This window comes from Nuphar pumila, chromosome 11 (genome assembly GCF_984573655.1).
Source record: "Nuphar pumila chromosome 11, dmNupPumi1.hap1.1, whole genome shotgun sequence".
In the NCBI taxonomy this organism is placed as follows: Eukaryota; Viridiplantae; Streptophyta; class Magnoliopsida; order Nymphaeales; family Nymphaeaceae; genus Nuphar; species Nuphar pumila.
The window spans coordinates 108,281,274-108,307,859 of record NC_143259.1 but is presented as its reverse complement, the minus strand read 5'-3'; the positions used below and the strand labels follow the sequence as shown (position 1 = coordinate 108,307,859).

At 36.9% G+C, this 26,586-nt stretch overlaps 2 protein-coding genes across 3 annotated transcripts in view; one reads left to right on the top strand and one right to left on the bottom strand.

The window, feature by feature from the left end:
• The window catches only part of LOC149822752 (transglycosylase), a 112,259-nt gene extending 110,444 nt beyond the window's left edge, over positions 1–1,815 (bottom strand). For both annotated transcript variants that reach the window (XR_016425734.1, XM_089980032.1), the window contains exons 1-2: positions 1,532–1,815; positions 75–125 (exon numbers count right to left, since the gene is read on the bottom strand). Coding sequence is in view for 1 of the 2 variants with exons in the window: in XM_089980032.1 (XP_089836158.1) it covers positions 75–125; positions 1,532–1,702 (222 nt within the window). In the remaining variant the exon portion in view is untranslated. The remainder of the gene's footprint in view (positions 1–74; positions 126–1,531) is intronic.
• A 391-nt stretch (positions 1,816–2,206) lies between these two features.
• On the top strand, positions 2,207–5,099 carry LOC149822751 (ABC transporter B family member 20-like). Its single transcript, XM_089981245.1, has 5 exons — positions 2,207–2,453; positions 4,035–4,275; positions 4,363–4,443; positions 4,597–4,668; positions 4,745–5,099. Exons 2-5 carry the CDS (start codon positions 4,225–4,227, stop codon positions 4,931–4,933), a joined length of 393 nt encoding a protein of 130 aa, XP_089837371.1. The 5' UTR covers positions 2,207–2,453; positions 4,035–4,224; the 3' UTR covers positions 4,934–5,099.
• The last annotated feature ends 21,487 nt before the right edge of the window (positions 5,100–26,586 follow it).

The window sequence follows — 26,586 nt, the reverse complement described above, 5'->3', positions numbered from 1 at the left end:
ATGACTATCTCCTATCATATTTCAAAATAACATACAAAAAACAACATGAGCAAATAATGTCACTTTCAGGATACCTGATCAATCTCCGAATTGAAGTGTCTACGAACAATAATCTCCGCAACAGCCTGCAAGACCAAGTGACACGTTAAAACAAGACAAGATTCACCATAGAAGTGATACAATAACCATGACATCAGAAAGCATAAAAGGGTGCCGTATAAAGAAGTAAAAGAATTACCATAGTCACAGATATAGACGATATTTAGAAAATATCACTGTAAATTCATAAAAATGATATTAAAGGCAAAATCTCATGATATTTTGAAAATATCAGAATTTTTTATATAATGTGTTAATATCATGGTATTTTTTTTACTTCTTTTCTATATCTTAAATATGTTTTTCTTCTTTATTTTATAATTTTTTTACTTATTTTTTTATTATAGGTGTATTTTATTGTATAAACATGTTATTTTCTTCCTTATTTATGTTATTTTTATATTTTTTTAAGTGATAAGTTTTTCCCAATATTTTTGGTGATTTATCAACTAAACCTATATTATAGCGAGAAATTGCCATGCCAAGATATAGCCGAGACTGATGGTTATGGCTATGAGAATCACACAATAACAGGAAAGGTCCAATATTGGTATAGAATGGTACAGGCTGAACAAATCCCATTCTTTCTCCTGAAGAATTAGGCAGAATGCTTATTAAGGAACCAGACTCCACATCATAGATTATTCATGTGATACGGAATGTGGGTAACATGTCGCGAAAACTCATACAGCAGTACAATATGCTTAACAGCAGCACAACTGACAAATTATGTTACATGGACATGGCTAAGAGATGGTATAAATAACATAAAAGAAATGTAACGAATGTTGATCAGAGAAAGATTTGTGATAAAAGCAGTTAGCAGAGACCATCGAATAGGTCTCTTCAGCTTGAGTTGGTCTAAAAAACACCGAATGTATTTGCATATTTGACAAATTACGTTACACATACGGACACAGCTACAGGACACGGGACACGCCATTCTTGGGGAGTTACCCAATAAGAAGAACACATAAAGCGGGGCACCAAAATGCGAGATTAAATTGGATTAATACATGCGAAGGAGCTGACAAATGAATTGGGATATCAGAATTCTAGTTTGATATGCACTCTTGCTACCACAATCAACTGCGAACATCCTGACTTCCATTGTTACATTCAATTTCATCTGGGGAATTCAATCAATCGATAAGTTCGAGCGTACTCTCGATAGCATGATAATAACTGTTGATGATTGTATGCTACCGCAATCAACTACAAACATTTTAACGTCGATTGTTACATTCAATTTCACATGGGATTTCAATCGATCGATAAGTTCGCACAAACAAACTATCAATACAATTGTAAGATCTGTTGATAATTGTGCATCTCACCAAAGGTTTCGAATCATCCCCAAGTGCAATTGGCTGCCAAAATTCAACAAATACACACGAATGGTAAAGAGAAGGGACAATGGTGCATTGGGTACCTTCATTTCGGTCTCGGTGAGGTAAACTTGGCCGTCGGGGTCCCTGGAGAGGTGAACCCTCTGGCCTTTGGTCTCCCCAACACTAACCCACTCGTCATTGACGTGGGGATCCATCCACATTGCCTCTATGTCCTGAGGATCCGCGCAATCGTCCCAGTATTTGAACGTCATCCTCGCTCGCTCGTGAGAGAGTGAATGACTAAACCACTGGCATGTCCACCATGGCCTGGAATGATCAACAGAGAGAGATTGAGAGGTGAAATGCTTTGTACAGGTAAGCAAACGCCAAGAGATGCCCAAAAGGAAGGACGTACACATTTAATTTTAGGGCGATTTTTTCGGTTGGCGCCCGAGTTTTGGGTACAATTCAAAACGCTCGCACTTATTGTTTTCCACAATTTGACAAAAGGGCTACTGTTTGGTTATGGCGCCACTGCCCGTTTGATTCGCGGACGCGCGTGGACAGGACAGTGCGTCCTGTCCTGTATTGTCTGCGGCAGACAAGACTCTGTCTGAACACCTAAGAGAATGTTTGATGGCCAGTCCTGTGTGTCGCACGGGACTAAAAAAGAAGTTCTAAACGTCTTTTTTAACAAACATTGGTCGTGGCGGACCGCGTTCCGCGCATCCGCCGCGTTCAATATACACTGTAATTGTCGATCCACCTCCTCCCCTGTTACAAAATGAACAGGAACGGAGGGAACCAAAAAAAAAAATTTGTTCATCGACAGGCCCGCCAGAAACGATACTCTCTCCTCGTTTGCGTTGAAACGGGCGCCCCCTCTGTGAGCCCCGTTATTCTCCTCCGGAGTTTCGCAGGAGGTCTCAGATGCATTTTTCCTCTCTCGACTCTCTGCGAGCCCTAGATTTCTCGGACCCTCCATCTACTCCTCTCGACCGTCTGGTTTCTCCATAGCAGCTCGTAAGCTCTCGTCTTCTTTTTTCTTTTCTGTTTAATCTGCATTTTTAGATAATTTATTTTCATTTTTTGTTCTTCATTTCTGTCAGAATTCCACGATCCCCGTTTGTTTGTCGTGTTAATTTTCACAAATTTTTAGTTCGATCTCGACACATGCCCTAAATCTTCGTGATATAGTCTTGATCTTACGTTGCTTTAGCTCCATCATGAAACCCAAATCCCAAATTCTTTCTATTTCGTATTTTTTCCCAGCATTTTTAACGTTGGAATGGTGTTTCTTTTATGGTCAGACCGTAAATATGATTGTTGTATGATGTTTCGATGGGTAACGATCGTCATGATTAGAGATTCCTTTTTCCCTTTTTTTCAAATTTATCTGTGAGTGTATGCCTCTTCTTTATCGTCTTTTTGATATCTGAATCACAATTTTCGTGGTTCATTTTTTTCCTTTTTCTTAAGCTTGGAATGAACAGCTTGTGAGTATCCTTATTGGATGTCGAAGGTTTTGCTGTTTTTTTGTGTTAAAATATATATGATATCCTCCTTTTGTTGGATTTTAGTATGAACCGTTGTAGTTTCTGGTTTCTATAGGTTTTTGAAAGCGTAAATTTGGGGTTGTAATCATGCCCACCAATTGGTCGACGAAATGTTTGAAGAAGATGGATGAGTGTAGGTAGACTGGCCGATGTGTTAAATGATGGCAGCAAATATGTGATGGCCTCTTGTAAATGGTGTATGTAGATGAAGTAACCTTGAGAGGTCAATTATAGTTCCAATGTGCTTCTTGATTATCTTGAACCCATTGTTAGGGGGATTTTTGTTTTGGAGGGTCACCTGTGCTCCTGTTCTGAAGCCCATTTATTTGGGTTATGAGCATGTGTCTCCTATATTGGTCCCATGCTTTTCATTGCAATGTGGTGGTCACGTGGTTTCATGGTTTCGGTATGAACATGAGCTAAGGTCACTTTAAGTCCTTTGATTGATGCTTTAATCTAGGATAATATTGTTTATGGAAGGTCATATGTTACCATTGATCAGATAAAAGAGGCAGCAAAGATAGCACATGCACATACTTTTATCTGATCTTTGAAATGTGAATTGGTAATTGTTTGGTGACAAAATAAGGTTTTCATTTGGTGAACCTGGTGAGAATGGTCCATGTGCTCCTGAAGAGCAGCACTGAGGGTACACTAATAGGAAACTCCTGGAGCTCCCTACATGCAATGTGGTAGGATGTGTGACCATTCTTCATGGTCTACAACTATGGGTCACCACATACTAGATGCCTCAGTCCTTTTTATTATTTTGTTAACATCTATGAATTTTAGAAATACATAAGATACTGTTCAATGACATCTCTTTCATAATAAATTTATGCATTTATGTATTTATATTTCATTAGCACTTCTCACTTTGTATCTTTTGTTTTTGTATATTATTTGAGGATTTCATTAGCACTTCTCACTTTGTATCTTTTGTTTCTGTATATTATTTGAGGATGTGAATAAATTGTTATCTAGATATTCCATGAGTAGCATTGGCTATGTATTTTGATGGATGTTTGATGACAATGATATCTGACAGGGTCCAAGCTTTAATTTTATCACCTACAAGAGAACTTGCTTCTCGGACTGAGAAAGTGATATTAGTTATTGGAGATTACATCAATTTGCAAGCATATGCTTGTATTGGTGGCAAGAGTCTTGGTGAGGATATCAAAAAGCTAGAATATGGAGTTCATGTTGTATCTGGAACACCAGGTAGAGTTTGTGACATGATCAAGAGAAGAACATTGGGCATCAGGGCTATTAAATTATTGATCCTTGTGAGTACGAAACTTCATATTTGTGCTTTTAGTCATTTCTGTTGAGATATTCAATTTACTGACTTTTAATGATGTTGATTGTAAAAGGATGAATCTGATGAAATGTTGAGCAGAGGGTTCAAAGATCAGACATATGATGTCTATAGATATCTCCCACCTGAGCTGCAGGTACGCATGGAGAAACTATTTTTTGAATTCATTGCTTAATTATAGCTATTCCTTTGTGGTTTTCTCTGCCACTATGTTGCTTAGCTTGATTATTATATTTTAGAATCATCTGGATAAGAAGCTTATGGAAGGTCAGATGTTACCATTGATTAGATAGAAGAGGCAGCAAAGATAGCACATGCACATACTTTTATCGGCTCACTTTCCAAAGGATATGATACTCAGGTATGGGGATCATAATCAATTATTCATTGATTTATATTATGACATTTGCAAATATGCTAATGACTTTTTACCTCAGGTGAGTAGGGTTGGGTTGGCTTTGATCGAGGAACAGAAGATAAGGCTCTTTGTTGCTGGAGCAGTTCTTTCAAACCCATGCATCATGCTACTATATAAAGTTACTGGAGGTCTTGATTTTGAGGTAGAAAGGGCAGTTCAAGAAGCTTATGTTGGGCCGGTCAACCATCATCATAGCCTGACGGTTTAGTCATATAAGAAATGCTGATTTTATTGTTGTAATGGAAGAGGGGTAACTTGTTGAAATGGGTACCATGATGAATTACTGGCTGTAGATGGCTTATATGCAGAACTTCTGAAATGTGAAGAAGCAAGTCTTGTAACTTCTTTGTTTTAAAAAATTGTTGGTGTATCTTTCATAATCTTTTGTATGAATTTTTGCAGATGAATAAAGGCCATGTTATGAATAATTCTTATTTTTTTGTTGAAATATTGAAAAGAAAGGCAAGTCATGTCTTCTTTAACTTTCTTTAATAAACTTTTGTTTTAAACTCTAAAAGCAATTCATGGTCATCATCGGATCTAAAACTGATTGAATCATAGTACATTATAGCAGCCCATTATCCAAAGAAGATAGAGAGACAGACAGAGAGAGAGAGCACAACGTTTATTCGAGGCAAAAATACATATTCAGGGCAAATATCCAATTCAAGATCCATATTTAAGGCAAAAATTCAATTCGAGATCCATATTCGGAGCAAAAATCCATATTTGAGGAAAAAACTCATTCGAGATTCATATTTGGGGCAAAAATCCAATTTTAAATCCATATTAAGAGCAAAAATTTATGATTTTAGATATAATTTCGTAATTGAATCCATATTTGGGCAAAAAAACATAATAAACTTGTTAAAACATATAAAATAATGGATGGATCGGGTCTTATGATCCAAAATGAAGTAATTTGACCCATTATCCATATGATTGTCCAAGTTGTCCGCACATCGTCATCAAATAACGAACATTTGGAACATAACATTTGAGTGCGGTCGAAACAAACGTTGAACTTGGAACAGTTGTTATAGAACAAACAGAAACAATGTTTTGTTCTGATTTTTTGTTCATTTCGTCCAGCCCTGGACAAGCCATCAAACATACCCTAAGGTAACACTGTTTTTCCCTATGTGTAATGCTCCAAAAACGTGTTCATGCATCCCACATTTCTATGGGTGCACGGACAGCAACACAAACACCCAAGGAGTCCATCAAACTAAGATAGTGTTGTTCGGGCTCATATCATTAAGGTACACCTCTGCTCAGGCTTGGCTCGTGAGCTCATCATGAGCAGAGCAAAGCTCATGTTCCTTATGAGCTGAGCTCTATGAGCCAATCACGAGTGACTCGTTTCATACAAAAAATAAAAGAAAAGTTTGTTTTGAAGTGTTTTTTAAAACTTGATAAAATTGAGAGTAAAAAGTAATGCCAAAAAGTTTTTTTTTTATGATGAAGAAGCCTTGCCGAAGCTAGAAAAACTTTCAGTGGGCCCCACGACCACCCTGCCTTACATGACCCACATCTGAAAGATTTAGATGATAATGTACATGTCCTACAGGTGTAACGGAAATGATTGGGGTGAACGGAGGACTTTGCAGGTGACGAGATGTGAATTTGCTTGTCTAATAAAATTTTTAAAGTATACGGGTTTATTTATGTTTAGGGATGACAGTAGACCCGGGGAAAACTGAGCTCCACCCTGCCTTGCCCCCAGTGGCGTAGCTAGGATTCATGTGGGGGAGGGGGGGGCAAACTTGGGTGTAGGAAAAAAAATTGGTGTGATAGTAGGGGGTTCGGGGGCAGCGCCCCCCAAAAAAATTTTTTTGAGATAAAATAAAAAATGGCTGCAATTATTAATAAAAATCTATTTCAGATGGACAAATCAAACTATTTGCTGCAGTCAGGGCTGGGCTACAAAAATGGATAAAAATCTATTTCATATGGAATCAGGGCTGGGCTTTTAAAAAAAAATTAAATGTTTCGGGAGGCAGGACTGGGCTACAGCCCAGTCCTGTCCCCCCCCGCTACGCCTCTGCTTGCCCCCATTTGAATTGGGGATGAAGGATATAAAACGGGGATGAAGGAAGGGATGGACGTTAAAATCAAAACTCGTGTGGGGATAGATTTATGCTTTCTCCCGCCTCGTCCCGTGCCAATCCCTGCCTTTCCCTGCCCCGCTCTGTTTCGTCCCCAATCCTTCATTAGGGATGGCAATGGACCGAGGAAAAACAGGGCTCCACCCCGCCTCACTCCGTTTGGATCCAAAATGGAGGACATGAAACGGAGATGGAGGGGCGGATAGAGATTAAAATCAAAACCGGTGTAGGGATGAAGGTAGGGATGGAAGGCATGATTTTGAGATGGGCAGGGGTGGAGACCATGTCCCCCACTCCTGCCCCTGTCCACTGCCATCCCTATTTATATTGTCTAGTGGAAAAGTCCTTGAATAGGTAAGTCGCTGGCCCTAATCTAAAATGTAATGTACTTTATCTACTAAGTTACCAAACATTTTACCAAAAGCTTTTATGGTATCATTCTACCGTTTGACATAAAAGATACATATTCTTATGGGTACAAAATATCATACTAGGGCCAATATATCCTAAGCAAATTGGCTCATAGCTTGGCTCACGGAACCCAACTTCTAACACTAGCTCAAGATAGTTAGAGGTGTGAAGGATTATGTATGACTGGTCCCAACCCATAGTAGATTTGGCTGGGTTAGGGTTTGGTAATAAAGGAAAGGATCTGATTAACTATTTGGGTCGGAATCATGAGGTCCAGTTAGTATACGGACCTGAGCATGATTTATGAAATTTCATGCCAAACCTGGGTCCAACCCGAGTTCCAATTAAGATCTTCAATTTTTTAATGTACAAAACAAAGAAAATATTATTTTACCAGGTAAGGGCTGGGTCAGGTTTACATAATCCTTATCGAACCTGGGTGTGACTTTTCTTATGAAAGATCTGGTCAGATTCGGTTCCCTACCTGACACCTAGTCGCATTCAACTCACCCATTTCTGATACAGGTCTGATCCATTGACACCTATAAACCTAACTGAAAATCATGGGTGCTAGCCGTATTGACCCAACCCAACCTCACGGCTGCGTTCAGCATTTGCCAGAAAATGGATCTTGGATCATATTTTGAGCTGCTAAGATTTTAATATTTTCTACCCAAAAAAAAAACTGAAAAGAAAAGGAAAAATGACTGTTTCGGCTCATCATGACATAATGATGCCATAATAAATCCTGACCCTATAAAAAAAATGCACCTAAAATTTGTGATGGTAAGGTTAACAATAACTAGGCGTGTCAACAGGTTGGGTTTATTCGGACCTGACCCGAACCAAACCCTATAGAGTCCGGGATGGTGATAAATAAGAATACCCGATTAAGACCCAGGTCCAGACCCGAAGGTTCGATTAATACATGGACCAGCAAATTTTCAATGTAAAAATGATAAAATATATTGGAGATCGGAGTAGATTGTAAAATGGGCGGATTTCAACATCTGTGTGAGAATGTTGTTGCAAAACTGCCGATTTCAGGCCCCTCCCAACAACAGCTCCCAAACAGAGCCTAATAGTTTTCCAAGATCATATTGTATGTCGACTATTAGCTTTGTGATCATGAACAATGGACAATTAGGTGAAAGATTTGAAAGTAGTTGAGGAATTAAACAAGGTGATCCAATTTCCTTGCATTTGTTATTGGTCATCATGGAATGCCAAACTAGAAGATTGCAACTGCAATTACATAAACACACTATTATTTTTTACTTGATCAAACTTTTCCCTTGGTTGCCTGTCTTTTTCTCTTTTAGCAATTGACATACTTTTCTTTATTTTATGATAGAAAATATTCAATTCAAGCTTTTTTGGTAGCATCAATGAGTTTGACAAGGTTTGGGGCTTTTATTAAATAAAGAAAGTCCATATTTATTCCATTCAGGTTAGTTAATGAAAAAGTGGGTCACCTAAAAAACGCCTATATTTAATTAGTAAATACAGTTTCCAACCTCTTTTGCATCTTAAGAATCATGGTTGACATCTATCTCACAAATATTGCCAATTTTTTAAAACTTTCATGATTCTAATGTGATATGTTCAGTGGTTAACATGATATTAAAAGGCACTTATATAGAAAATAACATGATTTTAACACATTATTAATGAGCTTAAAGAACAACCTTGCATTATTTTTATTTTATCTATATGCTTACTACACTTTATATACAATATCAATATTTTTCTAAGATTTTCCAAAGAAAAGCTAGTTTTTTTTTAAATATCTTGAGATTTTCCCGTAAACAAGATTTGTAACTATGGTTTACACATTGGCTTTTGGTTGAACATAAAAGATTAGCACTTCCGGCTGCCAATGTAAAGGGCAGGTCAATTTTGGTTAGGATATATGAGATATATACTTGTCACTTTTTTTAGGGAAAGATACATACATGTGTCAGGTGTATACTCTAGGTCTGACTCAAACTCAATTGGGTAGGGAAACTTTTGAAACCTGACATGATTTCTTATTTGGGCTTCACTTCTTTCAACCATACTCACAAAATAGTGTTAATCATCATCATTATCATCAAGCCTCATCCTATGTATAAGGAATCGACTCTAGGAGTGTTATTTTCATTCTTGTCTGTCTAGAGCTAAAACTTTAGTCACTTACATTAACATTATTTTTACATTATTTCATGTTACCTATAAATGTTTTTTTCTAAGTTTAATGATCTTTCTCTTTTCCTAACTCCTCTTGTACTATGACAATTTTTCAAGTAGGTGATGTGAGGGGTCTTCATGCAACATGTCTAAACCTCTTAAACAATATCCACTTATTTTATTAGTATTGGTTTGACTTATTGGTAGGGGTATCAATGGGTCGGGTTTACCTGGACCAAACCATATAGGGTTTAGGTTTGGTGACAAATAAAAAGACCCGATTAAAACTCGGGTGTGGACCCGAAGGTCCGGTTAATACATAGACCTGGGTATAGTTTATGAAATTTTATACCATACCCAAGCTCGACCCACGTTTCGATTAAGAGCTACAAATTTTCAATGTAAAAATTTATAAAAAATATTATTTTATCGGGTCGAGTTCATGTACTTCTTATCAGGTCCGAGTATGGTTTCTCTTATAGTAGACCTGATTAGACTCGTGTTCGGACCCAATACCATACCCAAAAATTTGATCCAAGTCTCATTCCACCTAGGTTCGAACCAAACCTGACCCATTCACACCCCTACTTCTAGGTGCATTATAATATATTTATTTTTAATTGTATCATTTTTTTTAAACCCCAAATATCTATCTTAACATATGCACCTCTACAACATGCACTTTGCTTTTTTGCTGCTTTTTAGTCATCCAACATTCAGCTCTATATAATAGTGCTAGTCTTATAGCAACCTTATAGAAATAGCCATTCAGTCTAAAACAGAGGTATTATTTTATCATACAACACATCACTTTGGGGTAAACATCAGGTCAGGCAACCCACAACCAATCGGGTACCCAACTTGATATGGATTGGGCTCAGGCTCAACATTGGAAGTCCAAACTTATTAATGTCAGCCCAAGTCAGACATAATAACTAATCAGATGAATCCTTTAATATATGTAAAAAAGTTTAAAAATAAATAAATTTAAAAAGGTTCACCCCCGCTTTGTAATGCCTCTGATCTAAAATTACTTTGAGAGTAATTTTTTAATGCAAGGCATTATTTATGGCATTTCTCCAACCAAACTAAGATTTAAGGAGTTATCTTGTGTGCAAGCGTTAACATTTAATAGCTCTCTAGAAACAAGTTCGAGAAAAAGACATCCAATGATAAGAAGTTTTTATCAAGAAAACAAAATGTGCATGAAAAACGTGAAATCAGGAATGCTACACACACAATATTAAACTAACAAGTAATCCAATAAATTTCATAAATTTACAAATCATCATTCACATTGAATTAAATTAAATTATTCATAGTAAGTCAGGTTCGAAATCAATAAGTCAAATCTCAGAGTCCAATCTCAAAACCCCATAGCCTCCCAAAACAAAGTCTTCAAGTATGAAAAAATTCACACAAATATTATACAAACAAAATTATCATTAAGTAATTTCAGATACTTAATAACTTAACTACAACATATATAAATCAGAACTAGATATAATTTAACAATAAACATGTACAACTAAGGAATATCATTTATGTAACATTCAACAATTCATACATTTATATCACATTCATGCATGAATAGTTAATCATGCATAAATATATCAGAATAATTAAAACAACTCTTTTATGCATGAGTAGCTTTTTATCTTTATTATTATCTTTCTTACTTAGATGATGTATGCAATGCCTTAACTATATGAACAATACAAGATTGTTTACCTATCATAAACACTTATGGGTATTACAGAGTTCTCATTGGAACATAAGGCAATGACCTAGGAATATTTTCAAATAATGTGTAACTTATTAACCTGACTTTGCACATATTCACGAGTCTAGAGTGTGAGATGACCATTGTCAAGAGAGTCCCCAACCCTCCAACCTGATATATCAGTATTCGTTCTTCTGAAGTACATGCATACCACCCCGTGGCTGCAGTATTAGCCTAGTCCCTTCTCTTCGTGGCTAGAAAAAAACAACCTTTCATACTATAAACAAATCTTATAGAGCCTAGAGTACCACTTACTCTATCTTAATAAGCTTCAAGAGAATTTAATGCATATTTTATTTTTATAGTTAATTCTCTTGTCAATCATGCCTAATCAGAATTAACCATTGATAGGTTAATAGCCACAAATTCGAGCACAGGCGTAGCCACCTTCTAGGCACACTTAACTTCAAATAGGCCTCATTCAAAAGTTAATTTAGTCCAACCAAACTTTCATAAATGCAATTCACACATGCATTATCATGCTCAGATAGGTCAAGCAATCATTTTTTGCACATGCAATAATTCAAACCTAGCATCCACATGTAAGCCACCTCGTGTATGCATTACAACATTCATTTAATCATGCATTCAGTTCACATAAACATACTATCATGCTTCACATATTCCATGTTATGATACATGTAAGTATATCATAACATTATGTTGCATTTCACAACATCATGTAAGCATACCATAACATCATGCAAGCATATTAACATATCATGCAATTCATTTTAGCATTAGAATAAAAAATCATATCATAGAAATCAAAATATTTTCATAAGTAATGGCATAATCTTACAGCCTTAATAGGCCCATATATAGTACAATAACAAGTCGTGTAACTATCTTGTTCATCTCTGAAAATAAACTACGTTCATTTAGTTCACTTTCAGAACTATGACATGCATGCAAGCACAGATTTCAAATTAGGGACTATTAGGACAAAATTTCTCAATCGGTAGAAATTCTGTCATAACCCATATAAAATAGTTTTAACTCTAAGAATTTTATTGTATATTCAAATACATGTTTGTTATCTAAAAAAAAAAACTAAACCTAAAATTATTCTATACCAGAAAATAAATTTTTTGGAACCACCAATTATTTTTTGTTCATAGAACAGTCTTGTTCAGTTTAATTATTCCAATGAAATATCAACCATCCATTATGCATAATTAAATAAATTCTGAGTTTTTTATTGAGGTTAGTTTGGTATATCTGACACAAGCTAAAAAATCTTGAGTTAAAACTTGTTTCCAACATAAAATTCAAATTCAAATAATACAGGTTATTTTAATTATTTGACAGACTATTTTTTTTAAAAATAATAGGTTCATGAATGATACTGCATGATTTTTAATTATCAAACCGTAAATAATCAGACTACAAGATTTTTATTATGTGTTATTCAATATACAAACTAATACATATAAAAATATCAGCCACAAATCCAAAAAAATATTGATAGCTATAATTTTTACAAAAATGTGCAGCCTAGATAGTTTTTCTTTCAAGACAGAAATGTTGTGTCAACTTGCAAAAGTCATATCTCCAAATGAAGAATCCATTTGAGCCCAAATTTCTTTTTTGAATTGGTTTCATATGTCTGGAACATCTCTTTAAATTTTTAGGCTTTATGGTTGACCGTATTGGAGGACCAAAATTTTCTTTAAGGCTGGTTAGAATAAAAATAGAGAACAACATGCGGTTTTCAAGAAAACACATCGAAAACTTTATATTTTTCATTAAAAACTCCAAGAACATGCATCCAACAATTTTTATTCATTAATCACACATCATATTCATACATTTAAACACTTAAAGATGTTGAAAACATAAAGACATCATACATATCATGAATTAAACACAAGATCCAATATTTTCACTTAAAATAATATATTTTTCTCAAAATCATTTTTCAAAAAAGATTTCAAGTTTATGAAAATGTCTAAACAAAGATTTTAATCCATAAAAACCATATTAAATCAAGGCATAAACATTTCCAGTATGTTAAACACACAAACAAATATAATATTCGAAGTTGGGTTAATTCAAACAACATACTTTCATAGCATCGTTTTGCGTAGTTTCATTGAAACGGATGCAAAACCTACTCAAAGATTAAATCCATGATTTTAAACCATAAACTTGAACCAAGATATGAATTTACATGAATCAATCATAAATTTGAACCTATTTTTATAGATTTCTCATACCTTTTCCACAAAAATCCAATGTTCTACAGCTTCGCATGTCCAAAAGAACTCTTAAAAATTGCTCATGACCAAACGAAGGCTACAAATCCGAAAAACATCTTATCTAAGTCCGAACTTAGAACTAGAACTGAAGTTGAAACTCAAAATATAAGAGATTTCAACTAGGGTACTCACCTATATCAGATCAAACACATGATTCTTTTATGTATGCACCACCTACACTGACTTTCTCTTCCCAATGAGTGGGGCATGTGGAAGGAATAAGGAAAAAGAGAGAGAAAGAAATAGAGAATTAAGATTTTAGAGATAGAGGTAGAGAGATAAATCCAAGGAGGCATGTGGGGTGAGGGAGAGAAAAGCCATTTTTTTAAACCCCATGTGGGGTTTCCTAATTAATCTCACATGGAAAATCCTGTAATTTTTATCCGAATTAAATTTTAATGTAATTTTATATGTATTAAGTGTGAATTTAAAGGTCATAACTAATTAGAATTATATGGTAATTAAAAAATTATGAGATACCTAAGTTAACCAGTCTCATTTATGGAATAGAAAACTAATTGCTTAATTTGACTTTAGAATAAAGTAGAAGATTTTGAGAACATACTTGAATCCTTCATAAATTGGTTTCTAACCTCAAGAGGGCCCACATAGAGGGTATCCCACCCTATAGATCTAATTAATTAATTAAATCAAACTCTATCCAACTTAATTTCCCAAATTACATTCAAATTTAAATTTCAAATTAAACTCATATCTAAATTCAATTAAATTTTGAATTGAAATTCACACTCAACTCAATCCAAATTAAGTTGCAACTCAAATTCAAATTCAACCCAAATTTGAGACATAAAATTCATCTTTATTTATTAAATAATTATAAAAACTCATAGGTATTACACTCAACCCGCTCTTAAACTTTGAAAAAAATAAAAAAGCAACATATGATGGTTGACACCTGTCACAATGATGTGACAAGGTAAGGGAGAGAGACACAAGTCTCTCCTTTCTTGGAAAAAAGGAAAGCCTCTATGATTCCCCCATCTCTCTCTCTCTCTCTCTATATATATATATATATATATATATATATATGTGTGTGTGTGTGTGTGTGTGTGTGTGTGTGTGTGCACGCGTACACATGCGAATGAAACTTTGGGAGGCAAAGGTGGGTAAGGAAGGGGCGACCAATGTAAGTGGAGGAGATAGGTAATGGAAGGGGTGATTGACGCAAGAGAGGTCATTTCCCATTAACATGATAAAAATTTGTCCTACAGATAGTCTATCTACTGGAGGTCATTTCTCTCTAACCGCTCATTAAATCAAGATGATATTGGTGTCGTTAGAAATCTGACTCTCTGATATATTTCTTCTCTCTTTACTGTTTTTCTGGATTTCTAGTTTAAGTGGCCAAAAAATAACGTAGAATAATTGTAATAAGTGTTGCAGTGTCAATTGTTCTCCTATTTTAGAAATGTTGGTGATACTGTATTTCAACGCTTGTTTGTCATTTTTTAATGAATTAGATGTCAATGGAAAAATCTTTTTGTTTAGTTTTTTTATTATTTTTTTGAGTTTTTCCAGAATTTGCCATTTTTAGGGTTTGAAATTGGTGGCAAAGTCTGACCCGCGTAGTGGTTTTCAGAAAAACTCTACAAAAACTCAAGTTTCTGATCATATTTGTGTTTTTGAGCCCTAGAATCCTACAATTTCATTACCCATTTCACACTTCCAGATCTTGTTTGCTTTTGTGTTATTGGATCCATATCCAATCAAATTAGGGATTTAATTTTCCACAAAAATTATTTTCTTGAAAAACCATAGTGTTTTTGTTGTGTTTGTTTTTGTTGCTTTATAGATAGATACCCTAAGTAGACTTGGTGTTTATTTACTTGTTTTAGCAATAGAAAATACAATATGAACTCTTTTTGAGAAATTTCATAACATGTAGACTTTTTTAGAAAAAAATATCAATCTCTAACGAGCCAAGATTGCATTTTGTGTGAGACCTTGTTTACTTCGTCTTTGCTCTCTCCATTTTTATACTCATTTTCTTAGGACTTTGATTGTAGAGCCACTATTTTATTGTTTGGTTTTTCAAAACCTCCCATCTTGTCCCATATTTTGGATCTTTAGATCCTCCCAGTGGTACCAAGACCCATCAACTTGGGTATATCAGTGATGAATCAAGGAGACCAAAGACCAGCTCAAACGTACTGGAAGCCATAGCTCAAGTATATAGCAAAAGGTCTGGTAAGACTAAATCTTTACCTATTAGATCTCATTTGAAGTGACCTCATTAATCCGTAGAGTGCTTGAGGAGACCTAGGAAGGCTGATTTACAAAATTTTGATTCTTGTATTCTGCGATTCATGTGGACACTTGTTTGTCAGTAGATCTTAGACCATGGTACAGAAAAAGTATTACCATATGGATCTTTTTAATAACCCAGTCGTATCTAAGATGGGACAGGGTCCTAAGAACCTTGACCTAAACATGCAACATGAGTCTATAGCCCAATGTTATATTAGGAACCCTAAAAAGAAACGTAGAGGCTTTAGGGAGTTAAAGGCTCTATTAGAAGGAAGTTCATTCTTAGAAGCAAGGATAACCTTTCCACTAGAAGGGGATTCTTTGGATCTTCTTGAAAGGCAAGAGACAAATCCAAAAGATGAAGTTGAAGAAGTCCAGTAGCGGTGTTGAACAAGGATAAAGGAGCAACAGAAGAGCCCTTAGGAGGATCTTTGTTGGAAGAAGTAGAAAACTCCAATGTTGTCCTGAGGATACTAATGCAAGAAGTACAACAAAAGTTCTTAAAAAAATAGGCAAAGTTGAAAGAATACAAGCAGGTGCAAAAACAAAAATATTAGAATGTCCCTGTCAGAAGAGTTTAGTATGCCAGAGATAGTGGTTCCAATAGTTAAAAATATGTCTTTTTGTTCCAATGAGTATAAAGAGTTTGTCTAAAATCTAGAAGAAGAGCTAAGGAATATGACCCGACAAATAAGACAAATAAAAGGAACAAAGGGAGAAATAAAGCCTTATGAAATCTAGGACTTTGTTTTGACTCAAGATACTAAACCTTTGGTTTCACCTCTCAAAAGTTTGTTAAGTTCAATGAAACATGGAATCCTTAGACTCACGTCACCTTGTTCTTAAAAGCATGTTCAAAATTGTCTAAAAAAATGATCGATCATTGATTCAATAGTTCTTGATGAGACTTGAGGGTAAAGCTTTGTCCTGGTTCTCAACTTTGGATGTCCACCAGATCAGATAATTCTAGACCCTCGTGAATTTATTTATTGAACGGTTTAGATTTAAGATGAACGCCCTGCACACAATCAGTTAATTTTATGATCTTAGGTAGAAGAAAGATAAATATGACCAAGATTTCATTAATTGGTGGAGATTAGTATACTTCTGCATGAAGGACCCTAGCATAAAGTCTCATGCTCTAATCATGAATAACTTCAACTAGCCATTGAAGGGGCTTTTAGCCACTCAAAAGTATGCCACTTTAGTAGAGATCATAGAATGAGATAAAATGGAGACATTAGCAACCTATGTATTGTCAATTGAAAGTTTGTTATCAAAAGAAAAAGCAAGAACAATGATTTATCATCAATTGAAAAAATCAAGAGCATTGATTTGTCATTAATTGAAAAAGTAAGAACAATGATTTGTCATCAACTGAAACAACAAGAGCAATGATTTGTTGTCAATTGAAAAAGAAAGAACAATGATTTGTCATTAACTGAAAAAACAAGAGCAGTGATGTGTCTTCAACCATAAAAAGCAATTTTGCTTATGACACACAAATTATCGTCAACAGATCTTTAATGACACACTATGTGTTGTCAGCGGTTGACTTTTCAAGACAACTCCTCCCCCAAAAGAAGCATCTTTAATGGTAATTTCATGCATTGCATTTTGCATTTTTGTAAACATATTTTCTTGCAGGAACCCTGTTAACCATTAGAAAAGCCTACCCAATTCTAATTCTTAAGATCATCTTGTAGATAGATGAACATTAGGTTCATATGTCATCCCACAGATTGATAGAGCAATCTAAAGCCCATTCAACGAGCATGTAAATCATCCTTACCCTATTCTTTTCTCTAAGGTGCACCTTTGAATCAAACACCATTTAAAAAATGTTTTTGTCTTCTCGATGCTTTTGCCCAAAAAAGCTTATCTTTGTCTTTTCAAAAGAAGACTTTGAGTTTACAAAACATATTAGTCATCTTTTGTGCGATTTCAAGCGATAAGACACTTGTTTTGTCCTTTGTCTAACCTCACTTGACAAAGACTTCCTGCTCACATTTATTGAGTTTAAGAAAAAATCCCCGTGTGAAACAAGGTGTGACCCTATTCTTCTGACCAATCTCGTTTGGCAAGGCATTTTTGCCTATATAGACAGACATCATAGAGAGACCCTCGTGTTTAATTACGTACATGTCTTTAGTTACCATCTTGCACCATCTATGTCTTTGTCTTTTACAAAAACCATATTCAAAAATATTTTGCCAAAGCCAATCTTTTGCACTTTCGCAAAGCCGTGTATCTACTTCTTTGTTATTGATCGAACTTCACACACTCGACAACAAAGATGGCCATCTGTAGACACCCATTTTTTTACCGAGACACTTCACATATTAAGAGATTCATGTTGTTGAATTACTTTAAAAATAATGTTAAATTTGACCCTATTTTTGGCCTTTAAAATGACTTTTTTATGGTTTTTTACCAAAAGAAGAATTAAAGTAGAGACTCCATCTTTCTAACGAGCCAAAAATCAGGACGATTTGACACCGAGATCGAAAGTTATGGCCAAAACAAGTTGACAAGTGCTAATGACATGCATTGTCATCAACATTTTTCCTGTTTGTTGTCAATAGTTAGCTTTTTCCCGAGTTTGTCATTAGGACTTTCCTAACGATACTTTGGGTTTGTTGTCAACACTTCTCGCTAGTTTCAGAAAGTGCACCATTTGAATAAACTGTCCAGGATCTCATTACAACTCCATTCCAAAATGGGATTGAAATATGCCAAAATCTCACCCTTAAATCTAGGCTAGAGTAGCTTGGACCAATCACACTAAACCATAAATAAATCAACCAATATGAGTCTTTCATGTAAACTTTGGACGGATCCAAAAATGCAAATCCTGGATATTTAGAAAACATGGCCGAATTTACCAAAAAAACTATAAATAAGGGGTCACCCCCACTATTTCAACATATGGAATTCAAGTCCTATCTATACCCTTATCCTGTTAAAATTCTTGCATAACTAGACCTAGCCCACTTAGCCTAGTTGAGCATACTTAGTCTAGCTTTGAACCCAAATGCCTTAAGTGCTTCCACTACATTCATCAACAACTTAGAAATAACTACTTAATCCCAAGATGAGAAGTGTATTTTATTATTCATTTATTATATTTTTATAAGCTTAGAATTTCCTAACCGTGGTATATCATGTTTGTTTGTTTGGTTTTTCGAGCCTTGGTAACTTACACCACCAAACTCGTTTTTTTATTACAATCCGTGTAAGAGGTATGCATACTTGAGTGAAGATTTTGAGCTCATGACGTGGCTGATCAATAAAGGAGAAAAGGCATGCAACCTTGCAAAACGGACCTCACAACTCTCAAATTCGGATCCTATTTTTGAACCCCTTTTTTAAATTTTTTCCTTTAAAAACCTTTCTTTTTGTTTTAAAAAATTTGGGATCCACACTACCCTTATGGGTAAGGAATCTCCTATTGAAAAACTTTATTAATATTATTATATATGTATATATATTGCACATCTAAATCTCTATATTTGATGTACATATTTGGTTTAATAGAAATCAACCCTTAGCTTATGGTTTTACTGCATGTATGTTGGATTTTTCAAGGGTTAAAAATGGAACAACGGCATGCAATGTGCTGAATTTTTAATTCTAAAAAAAACTATCTTTACGTTGAAAAATTCTTACTATTACAGATTTGGTCAAAACACCTTCCCCCAATAAGTTCCAACTAGGGGGTTCCTTAATCACAAGTATATCAAATATTTTTCCATTAGCAAATATGTCCATTTTTAATCCATCTAAGAAAGAAAAGCTGACTAGCAATAGAATGTAAAAGTCAAGTTCTCATCTTATTTTGCAAGTTGTGAAAAAAAACGAGGGGCATATTTCAAATTACAAAAAGGTAAAAAGGACATTCTGTTGAGAAAACTGGCCTCATTAAACTTAACACTCAGTAGCACGAAATTAAAGAACTTATTTTTGAAATCTGCAGCTGGGTTAAGATTAGGGGTGACAATTTCTGACGCGACCCGCCAACCCGCCTCTTAGGCGGGTTCGGGTTGGGCTTAAGCCAACCAGTTTAATAAACGGGTCGACCCGCGTAACCCGTTTATTAAACAGGTCGGGTTCGGGTTGGGGGTATGCCAACCCGCCAACCCGGCTGACCCGTTTAATAAACGGGTTAGGCGGGTGGGTCAACCCACCAACCCGACCCGTCAACCCATCAACCCGACCCGTCAACCTGACCCGCGAACCTGAGAACCCATTTACCCGACCCAACCCATTTATTAAATGGGTTGGCGGGTCGTGTCGGGTTACCCGTTTATTAAATGGGTCGGGTTCGTGTTTGCCACAGCCGACCCGTTTAATAAACGGGTCGGGTTCGGGTTGAGGTATGCTGACCCGCCAACCCGTCAGGTCGACCCGTCAACCCGACACGATTGCCACCCCTAGTTAAGATGTCGTTTTAGATCACTAATATGAAATCAAGAATACTATGTTTAGAATGCTGTACGCGCTTCTTGGATGGAGGGTGAGAATGAGGAAATAAGATGATCCATATTCACATAGTGTATCTAAGAAGAGTAGGGCGTAACAGTGGACGACATAAATTGTCCACTGTAATCGGATGTGTGCCCGCACGAGATCAGCAGCTGGCACTTCTTTGTGCAAAACTGGATATTTAGCGGTGGTTGCGACCGCCGCTAAATGTCCAGTTTTGCGCAAAATCTAACGAGTATCGTTCGAGGATTGAGCGTCCACTGTTACGCACAAACTATCTAAGAATGTTCAACATTTTAAACGGGAGTTCCTGTCTTAATGCACTACTTTCATATTAAATGGTAAAATACTGGTTATTGAAAAGGTTTTTTATGACAAAAAAAACAAATAAGGTTATGTTTGGACTCTGGAGATTGGCAGCTGGGATGAGAGTTAAAGTATACATGGTCAAACTACCTTTGTGGTGAGTGTTTGGAAACTGGTAACTGGAATGGGAGTTTATGCATTTGGGATAGGAAGTGAAACTGTCTCCCCTTTATATTTGCACCAAAGAGTGGATTTGGTAAAGGTGGTAGCTACCAGATACAGGAGTTTGGCAGCTACCACTTTTTCAAATGCATAAACTCCTTCAGACTACCAGTTTCCAGACAGAGCCTAAGGGAGAGAGCTGCAAACGCATATTCTTAGGAAACACAGTGCTTTCCATGAAAAAACGGGCCAACCATTGGTGTTTGCTTTAGCCATGGTGGGAAAAGGCCTGTTTTCATACGCAGATTGAGGTTTCCTCACCATTTTGAGTGAAAAAAACAAGCCCAAAAGGATGTGAGACATGTTCACGTTATAAATGTAAAAATGTATGTGGTTTGGTAGTTTCACTGTAAAATATGGCACACAATGTGAATGAGTCAGATTCAGTTCAGATGTAGGGTTTACTGAATTCGACCTAATCACACTCTTGCTAGAAGTGTCAATGGGTCGGGTTTGGTTCAGATCCAGATGGAACCTAACCCAGACTTGATTTGAGATGATGGTATCAGGTCCGGACTCAGGTCCAATCGGACCAACCATAAGAGAAACCATACCCGGATCTTATAAGGATTAACATGAGCCAAACCCGGACCATACCTGGTAAAATAATATTTTTTATCTCTTTACATTGAAAAAATGTCGACCTTAGTTGGAACTCGGGTCAGGCCTGGGTCTGGTATGAAATTTCACAAGCCATACGTGACTCCATATATTAATTGGACCCTTCGGGTTCGATTGGGATTCTAATTGAACCTTCTTATTTATCACCAAACCCTGACCCTATAAGGTTTGGTACGGGTTGGGTCGGAGTCAAACCCAACCTATTGACACCCATAATCCTTGCTAATCGGATTCAGATGGAATAGGAAAGTAAGAAATCCAGATTTGACTAGCATAAAAACACTAATCAGATACATACATATTTGCATATAATCAGATTGGGAGATCCACCAAATTGGGATGTAAAAACTCAAATAGGATTTGACTATTAATCAGATACAGTTTATTTTACCAAATCCTCTTAAATGAGTCTGGATTTGATCCGATATTCGACTCAAATCCAAACAGTTATTCCTTTCAAAGTGGTGTAGGTAGGGATGCGCACGAGCTGAGTTTGAGCCGAGCCTGGGCTGTTCGAACTCGGCTCAATGCAAAATATATCTGTCCAAGCTCGGAGCCGAGCTTGAATGGCTTTGTCCGGACTTGGCTCGGTTTCGAGCTCGAGCCGAACTTCAAGGCATTAAAAAAATCATTTTTTAAAATTTTTTTTGTAGAAGGTGGGTTTTGAGAACCCAAACCTCTCTCAAATTCCACAAGTGACCCACCACTAAGCGAAAGCAAATATTTCAATCATTGACATTGAAAATAATATATACATACTAAAAGTACTCTTGCAAATATATTATATATACTTGTATATGAGCGTACCAAGCTTTATTGAGCTCGGTAGACTGATCAAGCTCAGCTGGTTTGCTCGTCCGAGCCTTAGAACCATGTTCAAGCTTGGCTTATTTAAAGCATGGATGAGCTTCGAGCCGAGCTTAACCGAGTCGAGTCTAGTCTGAGCCGAGCTCAGTTCGTTGTGCATCCCTAGGTGTAGGTAGGTTTGGTTCTTTGCACTTCACTATTTTAGGATTAGAAACCTAACCCTAGCCATATAACGCATAAATCAACGGGCAAAACATGTTCCCAATTTCAAATGTGGACATGGTGAAGTGCTGCACTTACCTAGAATATATTTTGCCTTCCCGAGAAGCAAAAAATTCACTATTTTAATCCCCGAGATGCTGGCCTGGCCATATCCTTTCTTTTTTATTTATACAGCCCAAGATCAAAGACCTAGCCACGCTGGCTTTCCCTGCGGTACTTACGGTCGCTGTTTTGGTAACATAAAACTCCGTCGGATTACTCCTTAAGGGGTCATATCCTTTGCTTTAGAATGTTTACAGGAAATGCCCATAGCACAAATTATACACAAAAAAGATTTTCAATCTTTGTAAATATGCTAAAAGACTGTAAGCACGTAGGCAGAGCCAGCTCGCGGCTAAGTCCCTGATCCTGGGTGTTGTTTCTCGGTGTAAATATCCAAAAAAAAAAATAAAAATCACTTTCAAAGATGGATACCAGGTGCTGTGCGTATCGACCCCATGCAATGCTTTAATTAATTCATGACATCATAGTGCAAAAAATCACTTTCAATCATGGTAACAATACAGGCTATATATCGCTATATACAGTGATATATCACCATTTGCTTTAGAACCAATAAAATTCTCAAAATCCAGCCAAAAAAGTAATTATCGTGATATATATCACGATAACTTCTGAATAAAAACCATGATATTTTACTTTCTTTTGTTTTTAGTTAATGTAGGTTTAGGAAGAAACCGATTTTTATGGTATTTATTTGACAGAGTTCATGATTCCTCAAATTATTGATATTGTCACCCAATTTTGTAGAAGATAATTGTTTTTTTCGCTCTATTATCTTTCTTTTTTGTTCTTTGTTTTTCCTTTCACTTTGTGGGTTTGTTGTGGTCGGAGGTCCAATCTAATCTTCTTAATTATGTATAAATCTTTGCAGGTTATGCACTCTATTTACCTTCTTTAAAAAAATCTCACGCCATTGCTTTCTGTTTGAGCCAAAGTTACTCTAATTCATGGTATAATCTAAGTTTTCTTTTGCGTGTTCCAATATTTTAGTAGTTTTTTATTTTTCATCTCTGTTTCACTTGAAGACCTGCAGTGAGGATTGCCTTCTAAAAAGCATATAGACTTTTGCATTTTTTGTTTTTATCTAAGTTCACATGGGTTTGTAAATACACATTTTTTGTTTACATTTTTTTTTTTTTTGAGATTAACTGATGGTTGCAGCTAATGAAAGTAATTTAGGGACTCAAAATTACTGATTTTTGTGTATATTTTAATAGTAATTAAGTTGGCAATAAATTAACAATATATAATCTATGCGTTATGAGTGGGAAACGATAAGTTGTCACCGTTAACTTGTGACCATGCTTCCAATACCACAAGCTAAGGATGTCAATGGAGTGGGTTTGGATCCCATATTCAACTTAGATTTGCTAAACAAAATAGCATTTGCATTAGTACCTGGATTTGGATTTGGTATGCAGTTTTGCATCTGAATCCAAATCCAGCTCCGAAAGGAAGAATTCGGGGGATAATCTAACATGATTATATATAAAACATATCTTAGTGGCTATTTGGATCAGATTCAGTATTATCCTTTTTCATCCGTTTGCAAATACATATCTGAATCTAGGGATGGCAGTGGACCGGGGGAAAGCGGGGCCCCGCCCCGCCTCGCCCCGTTTGGACCGGGGATGAAGGGTTTGGAACGGGGATGGAGGATAAAATCCATCCCCGCCGCGGAGGCGGGGGTGGACGTGCACTTTTCCCTGCCACGATCCCCGCCTAATCCCCGCCCCAACCCCGCCCCGACCACTTTTCCCCGCAATATCCCTGCCCCGCCCCGCCTCATCCCCGTTATGGACAGGGGATGAAGGGGATGAAACGGGGATGGAGGCGGGGGTGGAGGATAAAATCCATCCCCGCCGCGGAGGCGGGGCGGGGGTGGAGGATAAAATTTTGAGGCGGGGCGGGGGTGGAAACCTTGTCCCCCACCCCGCCCCGCCCCACTGCCATCCCTATCTGAATCTGTTTGGCAAGATTCGATAAGGTTGAATTCAGCAAAGCCTAGATCCAAAATGAGTCCAGACCATTTACATCCCTACCTTATCAAGAAATCTAAGAAAAAGGGAAACAATTTAAGAGGAAATACCAAAATACATGTGAGTAGGTTGTTGAATTTTGGCTTAGTCTAGTTTCTTTCTTTTTTATTTTTCTATGATGGAGAAACCTAGGGTATCAGGATGTGGGCATGTATCAAATGTGAACCAGCCCTTATTTAGCAGCAAAACCTCAAACACTGCCCCCCTTCTCACTAGGTAGGGGTGTCAACCGGTAGGGTTTGGTTTGGACCTAGGTGGAACCAAACTCATACCTGATTTGAGATTATTGTACTGGGCCCAAACCCAGGTCTAATCGGACCCACCATAAGAGAAACTATACCCAGATCCTATAAGGATTACATGAATCAGACCCAGATCATACCCGGTATAATAATATTTGTTATCATTTTTACATTGAAAAATTATGGATCTTATAAGTCAGAATTCGATCGGGTTGGGCCTGAGTTTGGTACCAAGTTTCACAAATCATACTCGGCTCTATATATTAATTGAACCCTTCATATTCAACTCGGATTCTAGTTACCAAACCTTGACCCTATGGGGTTTGGTACGGGTTGGGTCTGGGTCAAACTGACCCATTGATACCCTATCACTAGGAAGGCACTTTCCTTGACTTTAATGTACAAATATGTGCAGGGAAATCGATCATGAGAAGTGCAGAAAAGCAAAAACACATGAGCAATCACACATTCCTAACCATATGTTCAGGCTGGTGGTGTGCATGACTTAGTCTAAAACTCTAACCTTCCTATCTTTCCTTAAGGGCATGTTTGGAAGAGAGAAAGATGTAGAAAAAGTGATGCAAAATGAAAAACCCCTACAGATTTTCCGACCCTTACAAACGAGGGAGACTTTTTAGCTGAGAGAGTTGTGTGGGAGCGGCAGGGGATTTTCCAGCGACGGCAACCGGCATCTCTGTACGTTGGTGGCCCTGCATAACAAACAGAAAACAGAGCATACGCGTACCTGATGCCGCCGTTGACGGAGCTGCTGTGGTCGCCGGAGAGGGACAATCTTCAGCTCAACCGGTATGCTGCCACCAAGAGCGCAGGCCTCCGAATGCTACCGGTGAGTCGACCTTTTTCCCTCACTGAAATTTCTGTATTGCGCTTATGTAAAGGGTTGCTCATGAAACTCTTTTATAAGCCATGAAATGTGAACGGTTGAGTAACCGTTCCCTCTGATTTCAAATTTAACGGAAGGAACACATTCATGTGGGGAAGCGTTACCCACATCGTGGGTAACCACCACCAACGTGGTAGTTAAACCCAACAAGTTGTTCTAAAAAGTATATTTTTTGATAGAAAACATTTGTCCATGAGGGTGGAGGAATGTTTCCTAACAAGAGAATTTATTTTACACTCCCCACCACTCATCTCACTACCACCACCACCACTCATCATCTCACCATCACCACCACCATTCATCTCACCACCACCCTCATCCTCCTCCTCCTCCTCCTCTCTCTCTCTCTCTCTCTCTCTCATTTTCACATTTTCTCACCCTGTTTTGCTCATGCTACACAAACAAGTAAAAAACTTTCTTTTGAAAATCTTCTCATATAAAAAAGTCTCACAGGCAAAACTTTCTCTTTCTATGAGAGCTTTTCTCGATCTCTTCCAAACATGCCCTAAAGGAGACCTTTGACATGTAAATTTTGAATAGTCTTTCAATGGGGGTTAGGTGGGAAGTGGTCGGTTAGTGAAACCTTTATTCAACTAGTGGTAGTTGGGATTATTTTTTTCAAGGTGGCATTGGAAAATTCACTACCAAATTGAACCATCCTAGCACCCTAAAATCCTGCAACCGCCCCCCCCCCCCCCCCCCCCACCCCATACGCAGATGCCTCAAATGAAACCAAAACCTTTGTTAAACTAGTGGTAGTTGGGATTATTTTTTTCAAGGTGGCATTGGAAATTGCACTACCAAATTGCACCATCCTAGCACCCTAAAACTCTGCAACCCCATATGCACATGCCTCAAATGAAACCAAAACGTTTATTAAACTAGTTGTAGTTGGGATTATTTTTTTCAAGGTGGCATTCGAAATTGCACTACCAAATTGCACCATCCTA

What these genes read in the sequence shown, in the direction of transcription:
- LOC149822751 (XM_089981245.1), top strand. Translation starts at nt 4,225, where the DNA reads ATGATCAAGAGAAGAACATTGGGCATCAGGGCTATTAAATTATTGATC. An exon ending in CTATTAAATTATTGATCCTT is followed by an intron (nt 4,276 to 4,362) that starts GTGAGTACGAAA and finishes TGATTGTAAAAG; the next exon opens with GATGAATCTGATGAAATGTT. An exon ending in ATCTCCCACCTGAGCTGCAG is followed by an intron (nt 4,444 to 4,596) that starts GTACGCATGGAG and finishes ACCATTGATTAG; the next exon opens with ATAGAAGAGGCAGCAAAGAT.